The following is a 23,406-nucleotide window of genomic DNA, read 5'->3' on the forward strand; positions in this document are numbered from 1 at the left end:
GAGACGAGGCTGCTAAATTCTGATTGGCTGCCTTGACAACCACTCACATTTCTTGCATTACCAGGACAGCAGAAGAGGAAAAATACAGTGCATGCATAATTACTATGCAAGTTGATCATATTTTTTTTCCAAGCAGATTTTACCAATTCCAAACAACATCAATCTTAAAGGGGTCATATGATGCTGCTAAAAAGAACATTATTTTGTGTATTTGGTGTAATGAAATGTTTATGCGGTTTAAAGTTAAAAAAACATTCTTTTCCACATACTGTACATTATTGTTTCTCCTCAATGCCCCGCCTTTTTGAAACACGTCGATTTTTACAAAGCTCATCGGTCTGAAAAGCGAGGTGTGCTGTGATTGGCCAGCTATCCAGTGCGTTGTGATTGGCCGAATACCTCAAGCGTGTGACGGAAATGTTACGCCCCTCACCATACTGTGATGATGCCCTGTCCGGCCGGAGCGACGAGACAAAAACATTAAAACCCATTATAACCGAGGGATTCGTTGCATCCAGTGGGGACATAATTACTGATTATAATGATTATAATGATACTGTCTTTTTACGCGTTGCGTTGCATTGCATCGCGCCGCGTAAACATAAAACTCTGTCTGCATTTGTGATCGAAGAAATGACAAACAACAAGTACTACTCTACACTGCCCAAAACTCACGTTTGAATCGTCAGTGGCAAATCCTTTAAATGAAAACGTACTTACGTGAGTCAGAACAGCCGGCATTGTAGTCTACTCTCCCAGGATCAGGAAACAGTCCTCCATAAAATGTGCTGCACGCATCTGAATATTTTGGTTAAACTGTTGGGAACAGTGTTGTAAATACAGCTTAACCACTGATTTGTAGTCGTGTCCTCTTTTGGAAGACCAAACAAAGTAGTTTCGCTTTCACAACGAAAAACACAGTGGCCTAGCGTGAGGGGAAGCCCCGGCTTAGCATGCGCTGAGGCCGGGCTAGAGTGAGCTGAGGCCGGGCTAGAGTGTGCTGAGGCCGGGATAGAGTGTGCTGAGGCCGGGATAGAGTGTGCTGAGGCCAGGCTAGAGTGAGCTGAGGCCAGGCTAGAGTGAGCTGAGGCCGGGCGGTCAAGAACGGCGCGCCCGGCGGATCCGACGAATGGTGATGGATCCCGGGCTGGACTCCGCTTAAAAGTTACGCCTTCTTTCTTTGCGTGAACATTTGGCATTATGCAAATCTTCCCACATAGTGATGTAGATATGTGGGGGTGTATTAGAACGAGCCGTTTTAGGGGGGCGTGGCTGACTCTTAACTTTTATAAAAAATATCTCTGGATTTGAGACTTTAGTCTTTGCAACTTTACAGATCTTCTTTATGCACCATGAGCTTGTAACACTCCAAAGAGAAAGGAAAACTTGAAATCGCATCATATGACCCCTTTAATAACCACTATTAATCTTGTATTTAATCACTTATAATCTATATATTATTATTCAAGGCTGGAAGTGAAAAACGCCTTATATTCAGGTGGGCATTTAGAGAGCACTGAGGGCATCAGGTGAGCAAGCTAGTGAAACATTGCACGCGCAAAAGAGAAGGTCAGCACACATCCAAAAACTTATTTTAAATGCAAAATTGATTTTCTAAATACTTTCTTTTTTGCTAGACAAACATTTTCTCCACAAAACTCAGTTCGCACGCGTGCAAAACGCACTTTTGCATGCTCAAAATATGATCTTTCGCGCGCAGAATTGTGGCAGAGATGTAATCCCATAGAGACTGACCTGTACATGCAGAGCCAGAGAGCAGAACCGGGGGTGGGAATGAAGCCTTTTTATTGGTCGATGCCTGACCAATAAAATTGGATGGTTTCTTTACGTGATGATGTCAGTGTGCCCTTTTATAATTCTGTGTTGTCCTAAGTTTCTTGTGTAAATAAATAAAAAAGGTAGACTTGAGGTTACAGACCATGCAAAAACCAGCTGGTGTCTGGTCATGCACTGTGGACCTGGATTAACATCAGTTTGACACAAAATATTATGTAAAGGTCTTCCAATATAGAAGGATTTTATATGATTAAATGTGCTGGCCTATTCCATAGTAAGTAAAAATTTTGATTAAAAACAACTTCAAGAGCAAAGTATAAATATTACTGTTAAAGTTGAAGTCTTCTGCTGAATACAATAAGCAACATTATTTTAATCAAGTGCAATATGAATTTTATGTGTTACAGCTATATTACACTCATATTATTGGGAAGTGACTGCCTTATCTGCATCATTTTTTATCCTGTTTCATTTTTAATTATGCCTTAATGGCTTTTCATTGGCCTTACTCTGCAATATATAGGATGAACATATGAAACATGAGTTTCTGACCAACGCTTGTACACGGGCTTCAGGGACTTGCAGATGGTTGAGAAGCTTTCAAAGTCCTCGAGTTGATTTGAGATGAACCTGTGTTTGTTCATTGTTTCCAGATGAGGGCAGCAGAGTTCTTCCTGTTTAAACTAGCGGTGTTCAAATCAGATTATACACCTCTCAGTAATCATAATCCAGGAAGAACACAGACATCTCTTTGTTGACATGTAAACCCTAGATAAGAGGAAAAATAATCTAGCCTGTCAGTGTTAGTGTGATGGAGATGTGCTCATTAGTTTTCAGTGATTATGACCGATCCTATTATTCTTATGAACTGGTCAGGAGAATCTGCGTCTGTCATGAAACTCATTTAGACATGTTTCACAGCTTCTGCAGTCATTATCCTCTCAACAGGCTCCTCCAGATCTTCCTGTGGGTTTTATAATGGGCTTTTTTGAGTCTATGGTAAATATAAATGGACAATATTTGGGTTTTTCCGTACGACATAAATTACTCACATCCATACTGAAAACGTGTTCATTTTTAAAAGCGTATGTTTGTAATAATTAACTACATAAACAACTGTAACACAACTGTAACATGTAACATAAGTTTGATTGCATCATATAATAATTGCTGTTAATATTATTCATCTTGTACTTTCTTCTACACTGGAAGCTCCTGTCGTGTGTAAACATACTTGGTAATAAAGCTCTTCTGATTCTGATTCTGATAAGAGCATTTGGAGTGTGTGCAGTTTGTTGTACAACAAAGCATCCAAGTAACGTTAAGTTATGTTTACCATAGACCTTATTTTACTCGTGAATTGAAAAACCCATAAGAAAATCTCAAGGGAACGAATAATTCTGGCTTTTGAAATCATTTCAACCCATTAGATTTGGTGAAAAGGTTTGCATGCAGTTTTTATTTTTTAAGTTTCACACATTTCTGTTCTCCAGCATTTTAATCCATATAAAGTTATTTATAAAGTTAGTTGTGAATGAATTATCATTTGTGCGTGTCTGCCATGCATCAGCTATCTCTTCTGTTTGCAGAGCACAAGAATAAAGTCTACATCATGAGAACAGACGTACCGGACACAAATCTGCAGCGTATATTCTCTTCTTCATCACACTGAAAACACAATGCTCCTACTGTCTGAAAGCTTTGTTCTTAAATGGGCCTGAATCTGTACGTCATGTGATCACGTGTACATTGATTTTAAAATCCTCATTGTGATCCTTAATGTCAGCTGTGTTGTCTAATTTCCTACTTTGTTCACGCCGGCCCTGTATTTTCTGCTTTAGTTCTGCCGTCTGTGTTTACACTGCATTTTCATTCTTTCATACAGTTCATGTTGCAACAAAAGTTTAGTTCTAAATTTTAAGTGCCATTGTTTAGAAAATGCTTCGTTGACTGACGTTTCAGACATTCAGTTGTTATGGTTTCAGCTTTTATGCCAGATGTGTTTCTATCTGTATCTTAAATAAGAGGGGTTGAGGATGTTTTAAGTGTTGCTGTCGCTATCACATGTTACTACACAACTGCAGTTCTAAAGTGGTCGTGGAGGCGTGTGGCAACAACAGAAATATTCTCCATGTTACTCAGAAAACAGATACAGCTTTAACTCTCCGTCTCTGGCCGTATGCAGATTTCCTAAAAGTGCTCCAATTGTTTTTGTTGTCGGATACATTATGGGATGTTGACACGTTATAGAAGCGAAAATGGTGTGTAAAATTGATTTTAAGATTAAGAAATAGATGATAATTAACTTTTTGGAAGTTTTTGGCCAAATTAGAAAAGGATTTAACACAAACCCTACAACACATTAGTGAATCAGTGGGACTGAACTTGACGTTTGTAATGCTTTCTGCTTCAGAACACATTTAAGAAGCTGCTCGAGCCAGTTTTCGACGCTCCTCAGATGAGATAAAGTCTTTGGACCGGATGACAGAGCGGCGAGTCTAAACTTTAAAACATTCCTGTTGTCTGTTAAACCTTTAATTTCATGGCACATTTTAGTCTGTCAAATTACAGTATCAACTGGATTATTATTGTTTTAACTTTATTTTTGTGTGTGTGTTCATGAACAGAATAGATTGAGTTAAAAAAAGCTTGGCAGAGTTGAAGAAACCTGAGCTCATGATTCAGTCAGTAAAACATAAGGTTCCTCTAAATGAGTCCACTCATAATATAAATGATATATACATATATATATAAAATTGCAACACAATTAGTGAACATCGTCACAGCTTTATTTCATTTGAATTCGTAAATAGAGGTTGACATTCGCTTGTAGAACATGCTCCGCATGTCTTCACGCTGAACGTGTTGCAGGTGATGAACTATGATAGTTTTTATGTTCGTTTCTCACTGTACAACTTTGTCAGTTTTGAATAAAGCATTTAGTGAAGTGTGTGAATAAAATACTATTAAAACAAACCATTACAGATTTTTGTGTTTATTTTTTGTGGCACTGTGTGCAGATGGAAACAATCGAAAAGCTTTGGATTAATGTTTTATTATTATAATTATTTCAGTTACGGTCATAGACATACTGTTTCTCTGTCAAATCAGCATGTAGCAATTTCACCAATAAACTGAAAATCACTGACCATCAATCAAGTGTTTATCAGGTTAGAGCTGATTATTTATTCCTAAACTCTCATTAAAACAAAACAAGGTTTTGTATATTTGAGACCAGTGTGTGCTGCTCACAAAATGTTACATGCATGCACACAGAACAGTGGTCAATGAGTTTTTCATATATTTAGATTTCCTTTCATATACAAATCTACTTTGACATATTTGTGGGTTTTCAACCATTCTATCACGATGACTGCTTGTGTGTACTTCCATGTTTTGTTCAAAGTGTTCATGTAGCTCAAAGTACATGATACCAACTGAAACGCAAATAATGGAACTAAAATCCACTAGCACAAATAATAATAAGCAAAGTCATGAAAAGTACAAATATCTGAAATTTCAGGTAATAAAAAAAGGAATGAAGTAAAACTGTACAAAACAGGAATGACAAATTAATTACTAAAACCTAAAAAATGACCAGTATCTGAACTAAAAAACTGAGCATTTTAACAGTTGACGAGCTGCAAAGTCAGACGAACTAACTGGATTCTTTTAGAGGTGAAGCTGTTGTGGAGAGAAGAGGCTCGTTAGAGAAGGCAAATTAAATGAAGATTTCACATGCATATTTGTGTTGATCTTGTAGATACCGATCCCTCCTCATGCTCAGGGGTTTACAACATTAGCAAGCTGGTCCTTCTTTTTACAAGGTTAGTTTGGCTCAAGAGGGACACGAGCTGGTTTGGTGCACAGTCGTCTCTTGTCTCATGAAAAATCGTTTCACACACGCTGCGGTCTCGTAATCCGTGTCAAACACTGCACTGTGGTTAGAAACAGGTGCAACAAAAGATGCAAACATGCTTTGGTCAGACCTTCTGGTCTCCGGTTCAGTCCGGGTGTTTTGTAGTTTTTCTCCTGTAATGCACGGCAGTCAATAACCCACGGCCTGCCTTCCGCTGCGTTACACGGAGCCACGCTGAGCCGCTGTTACGCATCACTGCAGGCTCAGAGAGTTTTCTGCAGCGTTTGTACAGCTCAGAGAAAAAAAACACAACAGTCATCGCTAGACAACGTGTGTTTAGGACTAAAGCACGAACGCTGTCCAAGTAAACATGCTGAAAAGGTTTTCTCTTCTCTAAAATCAACCCACTGGGATTATGGGTAACGTGTTTATGACATTACTGACTTAAGGCAAAGTTCTTCAGAATTCATTCGTAGTTCATTCATGAATCTCAACAAAGGCACTCCATCTTTGAGAAACATCTGTAAAGTGGCACTGATGCGTCACGGCGCCACCGTGAGGTCAATCCCTGTAGTGTTTATGGTGAAGTACATCTAGTGTCTTACTAAACAAACAGCGGGTTTCTGGAGCCTGTAGAGGGTTTGTTGGGCGCCGTTTCTCCATCCGTCCCTCTGTCAGAACGATCTGCTGGCTGACGTCTGCGACGAGGTGTGCGCGCATCGAGCCAATGGGACAGAAACCTCCAAAAACAAACATCTCAAGTGACTTCAGCTTGAACGTGTTGCGTTGGGGCTACAGCGCTAACGCGGCGAGTTAGCCTTTACCCTGACGTCTCTCTCTGCTCAGCGAGGATCTCCGTCAGACGAGACCAAGTCAAACTGACACAGAGACCCAGAAGAGCTCTGGGAAAACGCTCGTCCCCTACATCGGCGGCTCCTCTTCCATGGGCTCATCCTCCGTCCTGAGCAGAAACACAGCAAAGCCGGTCACACGACAGAACCGAAGGACAGGCGGAAGGAAGAAAGCAGGGAAAGCGGATGTACCTTTTCTCCAATGCTGCGACGGATAAAGAAGCCATTGCCGTCACCGTCTCGTTCTCTTCAGAATCAACCCTCTGAGCTTCCAGCAGAGACAAACCCACGCTGGACGCGACCCGCTGGACACACTGCCAGTACTGACCTAAACACAGAGAACAGGACACACAATCAGCTCCACTGACAGCATCTGTGGCCTTCAGTTTGTAAAAACAAGCCAAATTCAGAGAGTTCAGCATGGCGTCGATCACGGCTTTGATTCGCAGGGTTCTGAGAACATGTACAGCTCATCTCGACCGCAACACAAACCGTTCTGGATTATGGGGTCTGTATATAAAATAAAAAATATTCACACAGAGAAGAGGTCAGTGAGTGAGTCGATCACACTAGCGCTAACGGTCAAACTGTATTTTAATGTTCGTTTTGCACTGTAGCTGTCCACTGTGAGACATACGGAACCTGGAACAATATTTGACAGGAGTAAACGATTCTTCTTGAAAAGAAATGAAGATCTGAATGACTCACTGTGATTTTCTAGGACTTTCTCTATGGAGCAGACACAAGATAGTAGTGTTTTCCATTTCTCATATCTGTGTGTAGTTTGGCTAATCATTTGTGTGTAGAGCTTTAATGCAAAAACACAATTTCTATAGGAGTTAAAATACTTTGGGGGGGAAAAAAAGTGTTTGCTTTTGCAAGAGATGCATAATGTTTTGTTTGTAGAGTTTAGGAGCCATAGTTTCAGAAATTGTATGCAGGCAATTGTTTAATGACTGTAATATTTTGTGTCAGGCTGAAGATCCACAGGAACTGCACAATGCCCGTCTGTCACATTAATAACCTGCAGTCCAGTTTCGTTCATTAAAGTGAAGGTTTGTGTCTCTGTGAACGCTTGACCTCACAGGACGGTGGTTATGCCGATCGCTAGCGAGTTTGCTCCAGATCTGGTGCTGGTGTCGGCAGGGTTTGACGCGGTGGAAGGACACCCTCCTCCGCTGGGAGGATATAAACTCACCTCCAGATGTAAGCTTTACTATGAACTCACTTGTGTCCGGCTGTATTTTTTTTTTGGTTGGTTTCAGTAAAAGCCACCTATGTGGGTGTGTGACAGGTTTGGGTCACCTGACTAAACAGCTGATGGGGTTAGCTGGGGGTCGAGTGGTGCTGGCGCTGGAGGGAGGTCATGACCTCAGGGCCATATGTGACGCGTCCGAGGCCTGCGTCTCAGCGCTGCTGGGGATAGAGGTAAACGAGTTCCCATCATCCTTTGCTTTGTAAGTTTTCATTTGCGTAAGGCGGCTTGTTACAGATTTGTGACTTTGATTGCTTGTGTTTTTGTGTTGAACAGCTAGAGCCGCTTTCTGCAGACATCCTGAAGCAGAGACCCAATGAAAACGCTATGAGCTCCATAGAGAAAGTCCTAGAAAATCACAGTGAGTCATTCAGATCTTCATTTCTTTTCAAGAAGAATCGTTTACTCCTGTCAAATATTGTTCCAGGTTCCGTATGTCTCACAGTGGACAGCTACAGTGCAAAACGAACATTAAAATACAGTTTGACCGTTAGCGCTAGTGTGATCGACTCACTCACTGACCTCTTCTCTGTGTGAATATTTTTTATTTTATATACAGACCCCATAATCCAGAACGGTTTGTGTTGCGGTCGAGATGAGCTGTACATGTTCTCAGAACCCTGCGAATCAAAGCCGTGATCGACGCCATGCTGAACTCTCTGAATTTGGCTTGTTTTTACAAGCCAAATTCAGAGAGTTCAGCATGGCGTCGATCACGGCTTTGATTCGCAGGGTTCTGAGAACATGTACAGCTCATCTCGACCGCAACACAAACCGTTCTGGATTATGGGGTCTGTATATAAAAAAAAAATATTTACACAGAATCACTTACTGACCTCTTTTCTATCACACTAGCCTCTAGCGCCGTATTTAATCAAGTTTTGCCCTGTAGACTTCCACTGTAAGACATTTCATTCTTCTTGAAAAGACCTGAATGACTCACTGTGATTTTCTAGGACTTTCTCTATGGAGCGCACAGCGTTTTCATTGGGTCTCTGCTTCAGGACGTCTGCAGAAAGCGGCTCTAGCTGTTCAACACAAAAACACAAGCAATCAAAGTCACAAATCTGTAACAAGCCGCCTTACGCAAATGAAAACTTACAAAGCAAAGGATGATGGGAACTCGTTTACCTCTATCCCCAGCAGCGCTGAGACGCAGGCCTCGGACGCGTCACATATGGCCCTGAGGTCATGACCTCCCTCCAGCGCCAGCACCACTCGACCCCCAGCTAACCCCATCAGCTGTTTAGTCAGGTGACCCAAACCTGTCACAAAACCATGTTGGTGGCTTTTACTGAAACCATCCAAACAACAAATACAGCTAGACACAAGTGAGTTCAGGTGTCTTGTTCACAGTACAGAGGCGGCGCTTACATCTGGAGGTGAGTTTATATCCTCCCAGCGGAGGAGGGTGTCCTTCCACCGCGTCAAACCCTGCCGACACCAGCACCAGATCTGGAGCAAACTCGCTAGCGATCGGCATAACCACCGTCCTGTGAGGTCAAGCATTCACAGAGACACAAACCTTCACATTATCAACTAAGCGTGACTGCAGGTTATTTATGGGACAGACAGACATTGTGCAGTTCCTGCGAATCTTCAGCCTGGCGCAAAATATTAGTTTTTAAAAAATTGCCTGCATACAATTTCTGAAACTATGGCTCCTAAACTCTACAAACAAAACATTATGCATCTCTTGCAAAAGCAAACACTTTTTTTCCCCCCCAAAGTATTTTAACTCCTATAGAAATTGTGTTTTTGCATTAAAGCTCTACACACAAATGATTAGCCAAACTACACACAGATATGAGAAATGGAAAACACTACTATCTTGTGTCTTTTGTTCAGTGTGCAGTGGAGTTTGTCACAGCACTCACATGCACAAGTGCAAAAATACACTGTATAAACTGATGAACGTCACAGTTATTGAACTGGACTGAATCCTCACTGACCTGCGCTGTAGAACCACACTATTGGCTTGTTAGAGCTGCTTTAATTTGAGTTCGTTACTCCTGGTGCCTGTTCTTCGTGTGTGGATTACTCGATTAGCTGGATTTTATTGTTGGCGATCTGACAGGATCCAGGATATTTTGGTTCTTCGAAGCTCATCCTGGAGTTGTTGTCATAGCAACAGGTCCGCTAGCTCAAACCTGCTCGGGAGCAGCTTATTTAACGAAAACAGGATTAGTTTGTCTCGTTTTAAGTGAAGATGATACTGAAAGTCTGTCCCAGACACTGCTACTTTCTTACAAGAGCACCATACCGAACCAGGAAAATGTATTTTTAAAAATAATAATATTAATAATAAAATTAATTGGTAACACTTTACAATAAGGTTCATTAGTTAAAATGAACTAAGTTTGAGTAATACTTCTACAGCATTTATTAATCTTAGCTAATGTTAATTTCAACATTAACTACTGCATTATTAAAATCAAAAGTTGTGCTTGTTAACATTAGTTAATGCACTGTGAATTAACATGAACGAATGTATTTTCATTAACATTAACAAAGATGAATAAATACTGTAATAAATGTATTGTTCATTGTTTGATCATGTTAGTTAATACATTAACTAACCCTAACTAATGGAACCTTATTGTAAAGTGTTAGCAAAAATGTAAAATATTTAGAAAATAATTAAAATGTTGCGTAATCTATAATAACAGACACGGGCAATTTGACTCACTGTGAGATTTATTCGTGAAGGAATAATTGTATTGCAGTCACACACATGACGTACAGTTAGCCGTGCATTAATTTGAGCGTGAGCTTTTATGCGGGTGATGCAGACCACTTCTCAAATCTCAAAATGCTTTTATGATGCACAATTAATTTAAACACAGTCAGTTATGTCTTAAGGGATTTAGAAACTTTAATTAATGCGGTCACACATAGCAAATCCCCTTCAAAATCAATGAATTGCTAATTACAATACTCTTGACATTGAAAAATGCAAAGCCTGTACAAATACCAGAAATGGTGAAAAATACTTGGGAATCATTTAACAAACTGCTACACATTTTATTTATGCGTTATAACTTTTGTGTAATTTTGCTCACTTGGCTGCGTCCCTGATCTTAATTACAGTATATGATGTCATTACGTTGATCTCTTGCTGCCAGCCAATCACTGCACTGATCATGGTTTCGAGTATCGGTATATATCTGCCCTTTCTGATGAACATGTCAACTCGGAGTAATGTTTGCAAACTTGTTTGAAGAACCGAATTAGCCAGAGGTCAGTAATCAGGATTATAAGATCTGGCATCTATCAAATCCTCTCAGATGTGTTCAGCGAGGTACGAAGAACGGATCCCTGCTTTGACACAATCTGTACTGTATACAGCATTATAGAAATAAAGGTGACTTGACTTGTATGCATATCCAGTGTAAGTACTGTACATAGTGCTTTATACAATACAGACGGTTTCAAAGCAGCTTTAGTGATGAACAGGAAAACAAAATTTAATTCTGCTGTAAGGTAGCTCTTGAAAGAGGACAACAAGTAAACAGTCAACATTCAGTCGAAATCAGTTCATTGTTCAATAACTCTGTAAATCCATTAATTATGAAATGAGTTTAATTACTCTATAAAGCAGCTAGAGTTTGGATTTCTAAATGATCTACTTGGGTATATTTACACTACAAAAATAAATGCAAGGGAGTAAAAATTATTTATTTCTTCCGCAAAACATTAAGTTTTGATTTCTAAGTGAACAAATGATGTGGAAATGGTTTCACACATGATTAGCTGTAGGTAATCAGCAAATAAGTGTGGCATTTAAATGGCAGCGTTTCTCTAATTAAACAAGAGCTGTTGGTTTAGAAAGATTTGTCTAATGCAGAGAACTGTGGTGATTTTACATAGTTTTCTACATAGCTCACATCTAACTGGATTCTGTTCAACAGTCGAAATCAGATTCTGTCCTTAAAACCACAAGAACAAGCGACTGCTCGACAAACAACACAACTTGTGTGTGTGAGAGAGAGTGTGATCTTGTATTTAAACACTAAATCACCTCCTGAAGTCTTAAAGCATCAGTCACACTCACAAACAGCTGACCGCTGATGAAGTGAACAGAACTGACGAGCAAACGAAGAGCGAGCGGAACGTGTTTGATGAGAGACGCAATACCTGAAGGCAGCGAGGTATTCTGCGTCGCCCATCGGTGGATCCAGACCTCCAGTAAACGCCATGTTGACATTGAAACTGACTCCCGGCCCACTGCCCACCTGTTCAGAGGACGTGCTGCACGAGTTAGGAATAAATCAATCTTCCCACAATCCACTCACTCGTATCATCGCATTACCTCTTCAGGAGCGCCGCTGCCCGGAAAGAAATTGCCATCGTCATATCGATGAAGCGAAACGTACAGAACTCTGGGATCGTCGTAAAACGCTTGTTGTGTTCCGTTGCCATGATGAACGTCCTGAATGTGGTTTAAGAAAAATTATCAAATGTTAAACAGAAAGAAAAGAAAATACAGAAGTGCCAAATAATTCTTCTAAATAAACTCACCCAATCAACAATCAGAATTTTGCCGACATTGAGTCTTTGCTGTAGGAGTTTAGCTGCTATGGCAACAGAGTTAAAGTAACAGAAGCCCCTGTGATTGGACGAGAGCACCAATGTTACAGGAGTAAAGGAAGAAAGCACAGAGCGACACAAACACAGAGACGCGTCTCACATGGGCGTGCTCTCCTCTGCGTGGTGTCCCGGCGGCCGGACCACAGCGAAGCCGTTCTGCAATGAAGCCAGAGACACACCGCTCTACGTCAATCAAATAATACAGATAGACATACAGATACACATGAAGAGAGAAAGACAATGGCAGACGGCGACCTTCAGCTCTCCCGATGCCACTTTGAAGACGAGTTCGACCACAGAACCGACGGCCAGACGCGCTGCGCTCGACGAGTGAACTTCATTCCAGACCGTGTCACTGTCCACCTTCACAGACAAAGCAGAAACCTTCCTTACATGCTGCATAAATGATGAAGAGATGGTTGAGACGGACTTTGTCTCTACTAACCCCAATACCACCACACGGCAGCCTGACGAACATGGAGATGACAGAACCTGAGCCAGACAGAGAGAAGACGACATATCAGAGATGCATTCACACCGCAGAGTCTGAGTAAATGATGAGGGGATCTTCGTTTTGGATTGTAAAAGTCTTACTGTCCAGTTTCTGCCGTAGTGGGTTGGTCCCATACAACATGACATGAGCTTCAGAATGAACCGTCTGCAGTTCCTCTAATGTGGCTTTTCTCCCACGGATACACTGAAAATACAGGACAGAGAGATTGACTGGAGCACGAGAGCGCCCCCTGCTGACACATCATTAGAAGTGCTGAGGTAAATAAAACAGCAGCCTCCAAAACCCAACACTCACCAGTGAAACGTAGCTCTATTATCAGGAAGCACAACTCAATGCACCGTTTGAATCAAACTTTAAGGACAACAATCTTTAACTTCACATGAGTGATTCACACTAAACTGCTCGAGAGAAATATGGTACTCCTGTGTGTTTCTGAGTGGAAAACTATTTTTTTCCTGAACTTTGTGGAATATTTCTCACATTAAAATGACAAAATCAATCATGTTTGTGTCACATGCAGAGTTTAAGTGATAGAGATCGATTCAGCCAGTGCATCAGAAACTAATAACTCCAGTATTCATGTCCCACCTCACACTGGCTGCGCAGGCCCGTCTCCTGCAGCCGAGACCAGATGCTCTGGATGCGCCCGGCGTGTTCGGGGTGCGCGTTGGTGTTTCCACACATGCACTGGTGCTTCTGCATGAGAGAGTCATACACCAGACCTAGAGAAAGAAACTTTAACTGGAGCGCTCATCCTTGTGAATTCTGTTTTGAGGTCACAGAGAGGACAGGTGTGACGCACCTGTGGTAAAATGTGGTTTGGAAGGCTGCTCCTGCGAGCTGATGAAGGAGGCGGAAGCAGGAGATGACTGGGCTCTGGACAGAGGACGGTGCCCTGGGAAACTGACCAATGCACCAGCCTCCTCCATGGATGCCTGGTAGTTTCTGAGCTGATGGATCCTCTGCTGCTCCAGTAAAAGAGCCTGCTGCTCTCACACACACACACACACACATTACAGGTGCTGTGCACTGACAACAACCACAAGAGGGCGACACATACGCAGCGTCTCTCTCACTGCTCTCCTAGGTGTCTCTAGCTCTAGGTGTCTCGCACCTGTTTGAAGAGCAGCTCTTGTTCTTCCGGTCTCTGCTCCTCTGTGAGATCAGGAGTTAAAGCATCAGTCACACTCACAAACAGCTGACCGCTGATGAACAGATCTGATGAAGTGAACAGAACTGACGAGCAAACGAAGAGCGAGCGGAACGTGTTTGATGAGAGACGCAATACCTGAAGGCAGCGAGGTATTCTGCGTCGCCCATCGGTGGATCCAGACCTCCAGTAAACGCCATGTTGACATTGAAACTGACTCCCGGCCCACTGCCCACCTGTTCAGAGGACGTGCTGCACGAGTTAGGAATAAATCAATCTTCCCACAATCCACTCACTCGTATCATCGCATTACCTCTTCAGGAGCGCCGCTGCCCGGAAAGAAATTGCCATCGTCATATCGATGAAGCGAAACGTACAGAACTCTGGGATCGTCGTAAAACGCTTGTTGTGTTCCGTTGCCATGATGAACGTCCTGAACGTGGTTTAAGAAAAATTATCAAATGTTAAACAGAACGAAAAGAAAACACAGAAGTGCCAAATAATTCTTCTAAATAAACTCACCCAATCAACAATCAGAATTTTGCCGACATTGAGTCTTTGCTGTAGGAGTTTAGCTGCTATGGCAACAGAGTTAAAGTAACAGAAGCCCCTGTGATTGGACGAGAGCACCAATGTTACAGGAGTAAAGGAAGAAAGCACAGAGCGACACAAACACAGAGACGCGTCTCACATGGGCGTGCTCTCCTCTGCGTGGTGTCCCGGCGGCCGGACCACAGCGAAGCCGTTCTGCAATGAAGCCAGAGACACACCGCTCTACGTCAATCAAATAATACAGATAGACATACAGATACACATGAAGAGAGAAAGACAATGGCAGACGGCAACCTTCAGCTCTCCCGATGCCACTTTGAAGACGAGTTCGACCACAGAACCGACGGCCAGACGCGCTGCGCTCGACGAGTGAACTTCATTCCAGACCGTGTCACTGTCCACCTTCACAGACAAAGCAGAAACCTTCCTTACATGCTGCACAAATGATGAAGAGATGGTTGAGACACACTTCATTTAATTCTACTCACCCCAATACCACCACACGGCAGCCTGACGAACATGGAGATGACAGAACCTGAGCCAGACAGAGAGAAGACAACTTATCAGAGATGCAGTCTGTGTCTGAGTGAACCAGGGGTGTCCAAACTCGCTCCTGGAGGGCCGCTGTCCTGCAGAGTTCAGCTCCAACCCCAACAAAACACACCTAAACCAGCTAATCAGGGTCTAACTAGGTATACTAGAAACTTCCAGGCAGGTGTTTGGGAGCTGGTTGGAGCTAACCTCTGCAGGACTGAGCTTGGACACCCCTGGAGTAAATGATGACAGGATCTTCTTTTGACTTGGAAATGACTTACTGTCCAGTTTCTGCCGTAGTGGGTTGGTCCCATACAACATGACATGAGCTTCAGAATGAACCGTCTGCAGTTCCTCTAATGTGGCTTTTCTCCCACGGATACACTGAAAATACAGGACAGAGAGATTGACGAGAGCACGAGAGCGCCCCCTGCTGACATATCATGAGAGGTGTACTGCCTGCAGCTCAGCGCCTGAGGAAAATAAAACAACAACAGGGTCCAAAACCAGCACTCGCCAGTGAAACGCAGCTCTAATATTAGGAAGGGCAGCACAATGCACCATTTGAATCAAACTTTAAGGATGACAATCTTAAACTCACGTAAGTGATTCAGAGAAAAACGGGACTCGCGTGTTTGTGAACAACTATCTATATAAAAATTGACCATCAGATCCTGAACGTTATGTGGAAAATTCCTCACATTAAAATAGCAAAACAAATTCACAATTCGTCTGGAGGTTTTTGTTAGGTTTTTGATTCAGCTCAAGCATCAAGCTGTTTATCAGAAATGGACAAATAACTCCCAATATTACAGAAGAAAAAAAAACAAAGATTTATTTTAAGGAAAATGACGGCCATTAAGAAATGTCTCCCTTCTCTGCAGAATGCGATATATCCGCTCAACCAATCACAGCGCACCATTCCACGCACTCTAGACAGTACCAACCAATCACAGCGCACCACTCCATGCACTCTAGACAGTAACAACCAATCACCGCGCCCCATTCCATGCACTCTAGACAGTAACAACCAATCACCGCGCCCCATTCCATGCACTCTAGACAGTAACAACCAATCACCGCGCCCCATTCCATGCACTCTAGACAGTAACAACCAATCACCGCGCCCCATTCCATGCACTCTAGACAGTAACAACCAATCACCGCGCCCCATTCCATGCACTCTAGACAGTAACAACCAATCACCGCGCCCCATTCCATGCACTCTAGACAGTAACAACCAATCACCGCGCCCCATTCCATGCACTCTAGACAGTAACAACCAATCACCGCGCCCCATTCCATGCACTCTAGACAGTAACAACCAATCACCGCGCCCCATTCCATGCACTCTAGACAGTAACAACCAATCACCGCGCCCCATTCCATGCACTCTAGACAGTAACAACCAATCACCGCGCCCCATTCCATGCACTCTAGACAGTAACAACCAATCACCGCGCCCCATTCCATGCACTCTAGACAGTAACAACCAATCACCGCGCCCCATTCCATGCACTCTAGACAGTAACAACCAATCACCGCGCCCCATTCCATGCACTCTAGACAGTAACAACCAATCACCGCGCCCCATTCCATGCACTCTAGACAGTAACAACCAATCACCGCGCCCCATTCCATGCACTCTAGACAGTAACAACCAATCACCGCGCCCCATTCCATGCACTCTAGACAGTAACAACCAATCACCGCGCCCCATTCCATGCACTCTAGACAGTAACAACCAATCACCGCGCCCCATTCCATGCACTCTAGACAGTAACAACCAATCACCGCGCCCCATTCCATGCACTCTAGACAGTAACAACCAATCACCGCGCCCCATTCCATGCACTCTAGACAGTAACAACCAATCACCGCGCCCCATTCCATGCACTCTAGACAGTAACAACCAATCACCGCGCCCCATTCCATGCACTCTAGACAGTAACAACCAATCACCGCGCCCCATTCCATGCACTCTAGACAGTAACAACCAATCACCGCGCCCCATTCCATGCACTCTAGACAGTAACAACCAATCACCGCGCCCCATTCCATGCACTCTAGACAGTAACAACCAATCACCGCGCCCCATTCCATGCACTCTAGACAGTAACAACCAATCACCGCGCCCCATTCCATGCACTCTAGACAGTAACAACCAATCACCGCGCCCCATTCCATGCACTCTAGACAGTAACAACCAATCACCGCGCCCCATTCCATGCACTCTAGACAGTAACAACCAATCACAGCGCACCACTCCATGCACTCTAGACAGTAACAACCAATCACAGCGCACCACTCAACGCACTCTAGGCAGTAATGGCGGCGCTTTGAATACACCCGGCATCCTAGTTTTCCTCATCTATTTTGTGATCAACAAAGAAACTTAGGGCTGCATGATAAATGGCATGTGATTGTCATGCGCATCTCGTCAGTAAAGCCGGTTCTGTGATTAATAGTAAATCTCCATCACCTGCTTTCAGATGGATACACAGAGCCGTAGATCACTGCAATATTGCCTTCATAATCGCAGATGAGTCGCATTCGATTATGAACGCGATATTGCGCAGCTTGTCAGTGTAAGTGTTTTTATTAATGCCATTAATGTTTTTGTTAATACAGCGTATAGCACTAGTTAACTAAATGAATGTAACATGGCAAAGATGAATGCACTTTTGGAAGTTGAATGTAAGGGAAATGTCATTTAGGAATTTCTGTGGTCTAATGTGATATTGTTCATGTTCTTGTTCATGGTGAAATTTTTTTATTGTTGTAATTAATTTATAGCATTAACAAGATGACCCGTTGAATTCTTTTTGGGAGCGATGACTGACTGAATGTATTTTTAGTCCAGTGCCTGCATATAAGAGATTAGTATCGACCAAGTTCAGAGGCTGTCAGATATGGATTAACCATGTTGTGTATTTTCAACAGTTTCAATATGAAAAATTAATTTTATATTGATTCAATGGATTTATTGCATTTTGGAACCAAACTCTTCAAATATTCTTGGCCAGTAAATTTCACCATTGGCAGGTGTGACCCAAGATTACTCCTGGACCCTTACAGCACAAACAGGAATGTTGGTAGTGTTCACGTGGCTCGTGACTCATGTTATCAGATGTGTCCCACCTCGCACTGGCTGCGCAGGCCCGTCTCCTGCAGCCGAGACCAGATGCTCTGGATGCGCCCGGCGTGTTCGGGGTGTGTGTTGCTGTTGCCACACATGCACTGGTGCTTCTGCATGAGAGAGTCGTACACCAGACCTACAGAAAAATGCACAAGGCACATGCAGAAGCTTTCACTGGAGCGTTCATGAATTCTGTATTAAAGGCAAGGCAAGGCAAGTTTATTTATATAGCACATTTCGTACACAATGGTAATTCAAAGTGCTTTACATAAAAGGAAGTAAAATAATCATAAAAAAAATCACAACAATAAAACAAGGAATTTAAAATGATTTAAAACTGGATTTAAAATGAATTTAAAACAGTTAAAAATAGAAAATGCTTATGCTCGCCTATACTCACATAATAACCTCTCCCTTCTAAGTATGACCTGAACCATTTAATTACCATGCCAGAAAGCCCGACCCAGTTTTCCAGTCTCTCTAGTAGTATGTTATGATCGACCGTGTCAAACGCAGCACTGAGATCTAGTAGTACCAGTGCTGATATTTTGCCAGAATCAGAATTTAAGCGAATATCATTTATTATCTTAATGAGTGCTGTCTCTGTGCTGTGATGCGGTCGGAAACCAGATTGAAAATTGTCCAGTATTTGAAAAAGTTTAAGTATTTGTTCAGCTGATTAAAAACTACCTTTTCAATAATCTTGCCTATAAAAGGAAGATTTGATATTGGTCTATAGTTGCTCAAAATGATGTTATCAAGATTGCTCTTTTTCAGTCACAGTTCAGTTCAGTTTAAAGTCACAGAGAGGGCAGTACGGTGTGACGCACCTGTGGTAAAATGAGGTCTGGAAGGCTGTTCCTGCGAGCTGATGAATGAGGCGGACGCAGGAGATGACTGGGCTCTGGACAGAGGACGGTGCCCTGGGAAACAGACCGATGCACCGGCCGACTCCATGGACGCTTGGTAGTTTCTGAGCTGATGGATCCTCTGCTGCTCCAGTAGAAGAGCCTGCTGCTCACACACACACACACACACACACACACACACACATTACAGGTGCTGTGGACTGACAACCAACCACAAGAGGGCGACACAAAGAGCAAACTCGGCATCTCTCTCTCCCATTGGTTTGCCTTTAGGCTCTAGGTGTCTCGCACCTGTTTGAAGAGCAGCTCTTGTTCTTCCGGTCTCTGCTCCTCTGTGAGATCAGGAGGTTCCTGTTTAATGAGGAGGCTCATGGGAAGTGTTTCCGTCTGTGTGGCATCCTGCTGCTCTCGGAGCTCTTCCTCCGTCTCTTCTGGGTGGCTCTGGTGCTGCCGATCACAGGGTTTACTCAACATCTAACAGACAGACAGAGTAAAGACGATAAATCCTAATAAATCATTGTTTCAGGGTAGGGCTGGGCGGCATATCGAGTTTGTACGATATATCGATATAATCTTTATAAGCGATATGGTATGAAGCAATACCGTTTATCTCGATATACAGTAGTTTGATACGAACGCATCTGAAAAAGTGGATGAGACAGTGAGCTGCTGCGGGGCAAGTGCATAATCCATTTTGTCCTAAACATGAGACATGCTTTATATTAAGGGCTTTAAAATAACTGGTAAGATATAGCATAAAAATACAGATTTTTTTGGCCCTATCGCCCAGCCCTATTTCAGGGTACAGTTCAGTTGTTGCTGAAAACGTATATTGAGTTTATTAGTCGTTTTGCTGATGCTTTTGTCCAAAGCAACTCACATTGCATGTTATCATTCCCTGGGAATCAAACCCATGACATGGCGTTGTTAGCACCATGCTCTACTTTTCACCATTTTACATTTTTTCACCATGCTTTCTTGAACCATATTGAGGTGTTCTCATTTAGACAGACAAAACAGCTGCTCTTCATTCAGGACTGCAGGGACTGTAGGAAAGAAAGTCTTTTCTCGAACACTGAGTGAATGGACTCACTTTGGTTCAAGCTAGAGCAACTGGGACTAAATACATAAGACTAAATTTAATTTGATGCTTTTATTCAAAGTGACCTGCAGTGCACTCAAGGTGCCAAAGCCGAGCTGAACTACATCGTCACAGAATCAAAAGCCTGTCTGTAGCCAGGCTGCAAACACCCGCTGGCCAGGCGCCAGAGAACATTACTGACGTCAGAGCCTCCTTTGTTTCCTCATCTTTATCTTTCTTCCAAACAAGCGTTTCTTTTTTCCTTCCTTCTGAACGTGAGGAACTCCAGAGTGAGAAGCTTCCAGCCGGACATCGTCACAGAATCAAAAGCCTGTCTGTAGCCAGGCTGCAAACACCCGCTGGCCAGGCGCCAGAGAACATTACTGACGTCAGAGCCTCCTTTGTTTCCTCATCTTTATCTTTCTTCCAAACAAGCGTTTCCTTCTGAACGTGAGGAACTCCAGAGTGAGAAGCTTCCAGCCGGAGACCCTCTGCTGAAAGACTGATGTTCAGTGGTGTGTTTAAATACACAGACACGCAGAGACTCGCACGGGAGAAGCACACGGCCCTGCAGAGTTTAGCTTCAACCCTAATTAAATGCACCTGATCCAGTTCTTTAGGCTTATTTGAAAACTACTTGCTATGTGTGTCAAAGCAGGAAATAAACTCTGCAGGGCGACTGTGGCTCTCCAGGAACTGAGTTTTGCACTAGGGCTGTCAAAAAAAAATTTGAATTTCGAATAGAATTGAAAAAAATATCCACATTTTTAGTTCTGCGTCAGCCGTCAGGCAGCTTATCAGTGGCGCACGAAATGCGACAACGATGTAAGTGTCACTGCATTTGAATGCTTTTGTTAGCCTATCCAGTTGAACCCACTAGATGCGGCGCTGCTACGTTGTTCATTCAATATATTGCGGAAAACGAGAGCATCAGTGTGGAGATGTTGTTTACGTCAAAACTGAAACCAAGCCGTTCACACAGAACGCATATTTCGCACATTTTCTAGAGGGACATCTATCATCTAAATTAATGTAAGATCAACTTTTAAAAAACATGTCTAAAGACGTTATGGCGGTTTTCCCCATCCCACTGCATCTCATGTTTTTAAATGTAGAAAGTAACTTACTCTTTGTGATTGGTTTTCGGTCCTTTGTATTAAACTATACATACATGCATGGTGCTGTTTTTTTTCTTCTAATTGTTTAAGCAACTTTATTAATTATATATGGTTTATAAACATTATTTTAAACATTATGCACATTTTTCTCTCAAAGATAGTCGTGTTATTTTATTACGCTTTGAAGAAACGTGCATGATATTAAGCTCGATGCGCCCTCTTGTGGCCTCAGGAGAGAAGCCAGAAGCTTTTTTTCCCCTAACTGAAATTATGCCTTTTAAATTCGAATATAATAAAAATTTTGATAATATTTAAGTAAAAAATTCGAATTTAGTTTTTCAGTCATTTTGACAGCCCTATTTTGCACCCTGCTGTAGAGCACCACTGAACAAGCCCGTTCTGCTGATATGAAACCTTGACCTCACATTATATTCGGCGGGACTCGAAACTCAGGCCAGATCCTCAGCTGTCAACATACCATCATGTGCTGGTAAAATATCTGTTTCCTTGCAGCATTCACCATTAACCACCTGAACGGTAACAGCAGTAAACAGAACCGCAGGGACGATATTAATCACATCCACCTGAGATATTCCCAACAACTGAGTCTCCGCTACAGCTAATTATTACAAGCACTTCATCTGTCATGGTAGGGATAGGGTGAAGAGACTGATGTCTGACCTTGTTGATGTGGAGCTGCTGGAAGTGCTGCTTGTGTTTCTCCAGGAACTGCTGGTGCTGTTGTTGAACCACGAGCTGCTGGAGTGCCTGGCTGCTCTGGGGCAGAGGAGCCGACTGAGTGCGGCCCAGCGTCCGGTGCTGACGCAGCTTCTGCAGTGGACTCGCTCCGATACCTGCAACAACAGACATTCCTCATGAACACACGCATGTGGGCGCCAGGATACACTCACGACAGCTGGGCAGAGATAATCTGACAGCCGTCTCGGTTCAACTGAGTTTCCAAAACCGCTTGACACTGAAACACCCTGTAAAATACGTTCATTCATTCAGGGTTCTCCACAGACGTCACGACCGTCCATGCGTGGCTGACCTGGCATCTGAAGACGGCTTTGGGTCCCGCGGGTCTCTGCACCCATTTGATCGGGTTCATTGTTTCGCTTCCTGCTCCCATTCAGATAATTAGAGGCGTATTCTTCTGGTCCTGTGGGAGCGCGAGTGAACCCAGCTGGCACGCGGTGCTGGCATGAAGATCGCTCCGCCTGGCACACCGTGTTCCTCTGACCTCCTGCCGCGAGCGACTCGGAACACTGATCTAATTAACCGAGGGACCCCGGACTCGGGCCGCACCTCAGCCCCGTTATGGGCAACGGACTGTTCACACATTTCAAGGTTTATGTAACGCTTTGACAGCGGCCCTGGAAAACGCTCCGCGATCCGGGTCAGTAGCTATTACGCAAATAAAAAGGTTTGTAATGGCCTGCACACTGTTACTAAACCAGGACAGAAACTCAAAGAACTCTGAGCTCTACTCACCTGCGGCCAAAGGACTCGGTGAGGCTGATTGCTCCAGAAGGACCATGTGCTGCAGCAGTGCATTGTGGGAGTTTGCAGTGTCCGAATTGCCAAGAAATGACGGCAGGTGAGAGGCGACCAGGAACGGAGTGCTTATGGGTAAACCGGTCACAGACAAACATTCGCTGTCAGGCTGGGTAGACGTCACCTTGTTGAAGAAGCAACAAAATAAAACTGAGCCTTTTCCAAAGCATCACATGACGAAGCAAAAGGAAGATGAGTGCTGACCAAACGCTCCTAACCAGGTGGACAAACACAGGTCGATTATGACTGTTTCTCACATGCAGATCAGATCAGTACGGTATTAACTGGGAATGTTACAGTGTTACAGTCTAATTACTATGTCTATGTTCCAGTATAAATATCTAAACATCCTTTAAAAACTACATTTACATTTACATTTAGTCATTTAGCAGACGCTTTTATCCAAAGCGACTTACAATTGGGGGATACATAAAGCGATTCTTCTTAAGAGAGGCAAACAGACACAAGAAGTGGTTGTAATACCAAGTTCTTAGACATTGTTCAAATAAGTACAAGCTAGAAAGAGAAGGAATAAATAAA

General features: G+C 43.1%; 2 protein-coding genes across 3 annotated transcripts in view; one reads left to right on the forward strand and one right to left on the reverse strand.

Annotated features, from left to right (window-relative positions):
• Positions 1 to 5,473: 5,473 nt before the first annotated feature.
• LOC107556732 (histone deacetylase 4-like) overlaps positions 5,474 to 23,406 on the reverse strand; it is a gene marked incomplete at its 5' end in the record, with an annotated part of 28,031 nt that continues 10,098 nt past the window's right edge. Inside the window, 15 exons of the mRNA XM_016239920.1 lie at positions 5,474 to 6,617; positions 6,700 to 6,835; positions 8,706 to 8,790; positions 8,894 to 9,027; positions 9,137 to 9,255; positions 14,155 to 14,252; positions 14,330 to 14,449; positions 14,539 to 14,626; positions 14,708 to 14,763; positions 14,863 to 14,970; positions 15,057 to 15,103; positions 15,384 to 15,486; positions 18,244 to 18,377; positions 19,072 to 19,255; positions 19,402 to 19,434. Of these exons, the coding sequence (XP_016095406.1) occupies positions 6,578 to 6,617; positions 6,700 to 6,835; positions 8,706 to 8,790; positions 8,894 to 9,027; positions 9,137 to 9,255; positions 14,155 to 14,252; positions 14,330 to 14,449; positions 14,539 to 14,626; positions 14,708 to 14,763; positions 14,863 to 14,970; positions 15,057 to 15,103; positions 15,384 to 15,486; positions 18,244 to 18,377; positions 19,072 to 19,255; positions 19,402 to 19,434 (1,485 nt within the window). The remainder of the gene's footprint in view (positions 6,618 to 6,699; positions 6,836 to 8,705; positions 8,791 to 8,893; positions 9,028 to 9,136; positions 9,256 to 14,154; positions 14,253 to 14,329; positions 14,450 to 14,538; positions 14,627 to 14,707; positions 14,764 to 14,862; positions 14,971 to 15,056; positions 15,104 to 15,383; positions 15,487 to 18,243; positions 18,378 to 19,071; positions 19,256 to 19,401; positions 19,435 to 23,406) is intronic.
• On the forward strand, positions 7,535 to 8,422 carry LOC107556747 (histone deacetylase 4-like). 2 transcript variants are annotated; one of them, XM_016239942.1, is made up of 4 exons: positions 7,539 to 7,713; positions 7,802 to 7,935; positions 8,039 to 8,123; positions 8,322 to 8,422. In XM_016239942.1, the coding sequence occupies exons 1-4, from the start codon at positions 7,605 to 7,607 to the stop codon at positions 8,399 to 8,401; spliced, it is 408 nt and encodes a 135-aa protein (XP_016095428.1). In that variant the 5' UTR covers positions 7,539 to 7,604; the 3' UTR covers positions 8,402 to 8,422. The 2 variants fall into 2 exon arrangements, with proteins under 2 accessions (XP_016095427.1, XP_016095428.1); XM_016239941.1 differs by having other exon boundaries at positions 7,535 to 7,713; positions 8,039 to 8,422.

This window comes from Sinocyclocheilus grahami, unplaced genomic scaffold (assembly GCF_001515645.1).
Source record: "Sinocyclocheilus grahami isolate Dianchi unplaced genomic scaffold, SAMN03320097.WGS_v1.1 scaffold577.1, whole genome shotgun sequence".
Classification (NCBI taxonomy): domain Eukaryota; kingdom Metazoa; phylum Chordata; class Actinopteri; order Cypriniformes; family Cyprinidae; genus Sinocyclocheilus; species Sinocyclocheilus grahami.

Excerpts from the sequence above, each read along its gene's own strand:
- LOC107556747 (XM_016239941.1), top strand. The coding sequence starts at position 7,605 with ATGCCGATCGCTAGCGAGTTTGCTCCAGATCTGGTGCTGGTGTCGGCA. Across the intron at positions 7,714-7,801 it reads ATATAAACTCACCTCCAGAT|GTTTGGGTCACCTGACTAAA; the intron begins GTAAGCTTTACT and ends GGTGTGTGACAG. Across the intron at positions 7,936-8,038 it reads CAGCGCTGCTGGGGATAGAG|CTAGAGCCGCTTTCTGCAGA; the intron begins GTAAACGAGTTC and ends TGTGTTGAACAG.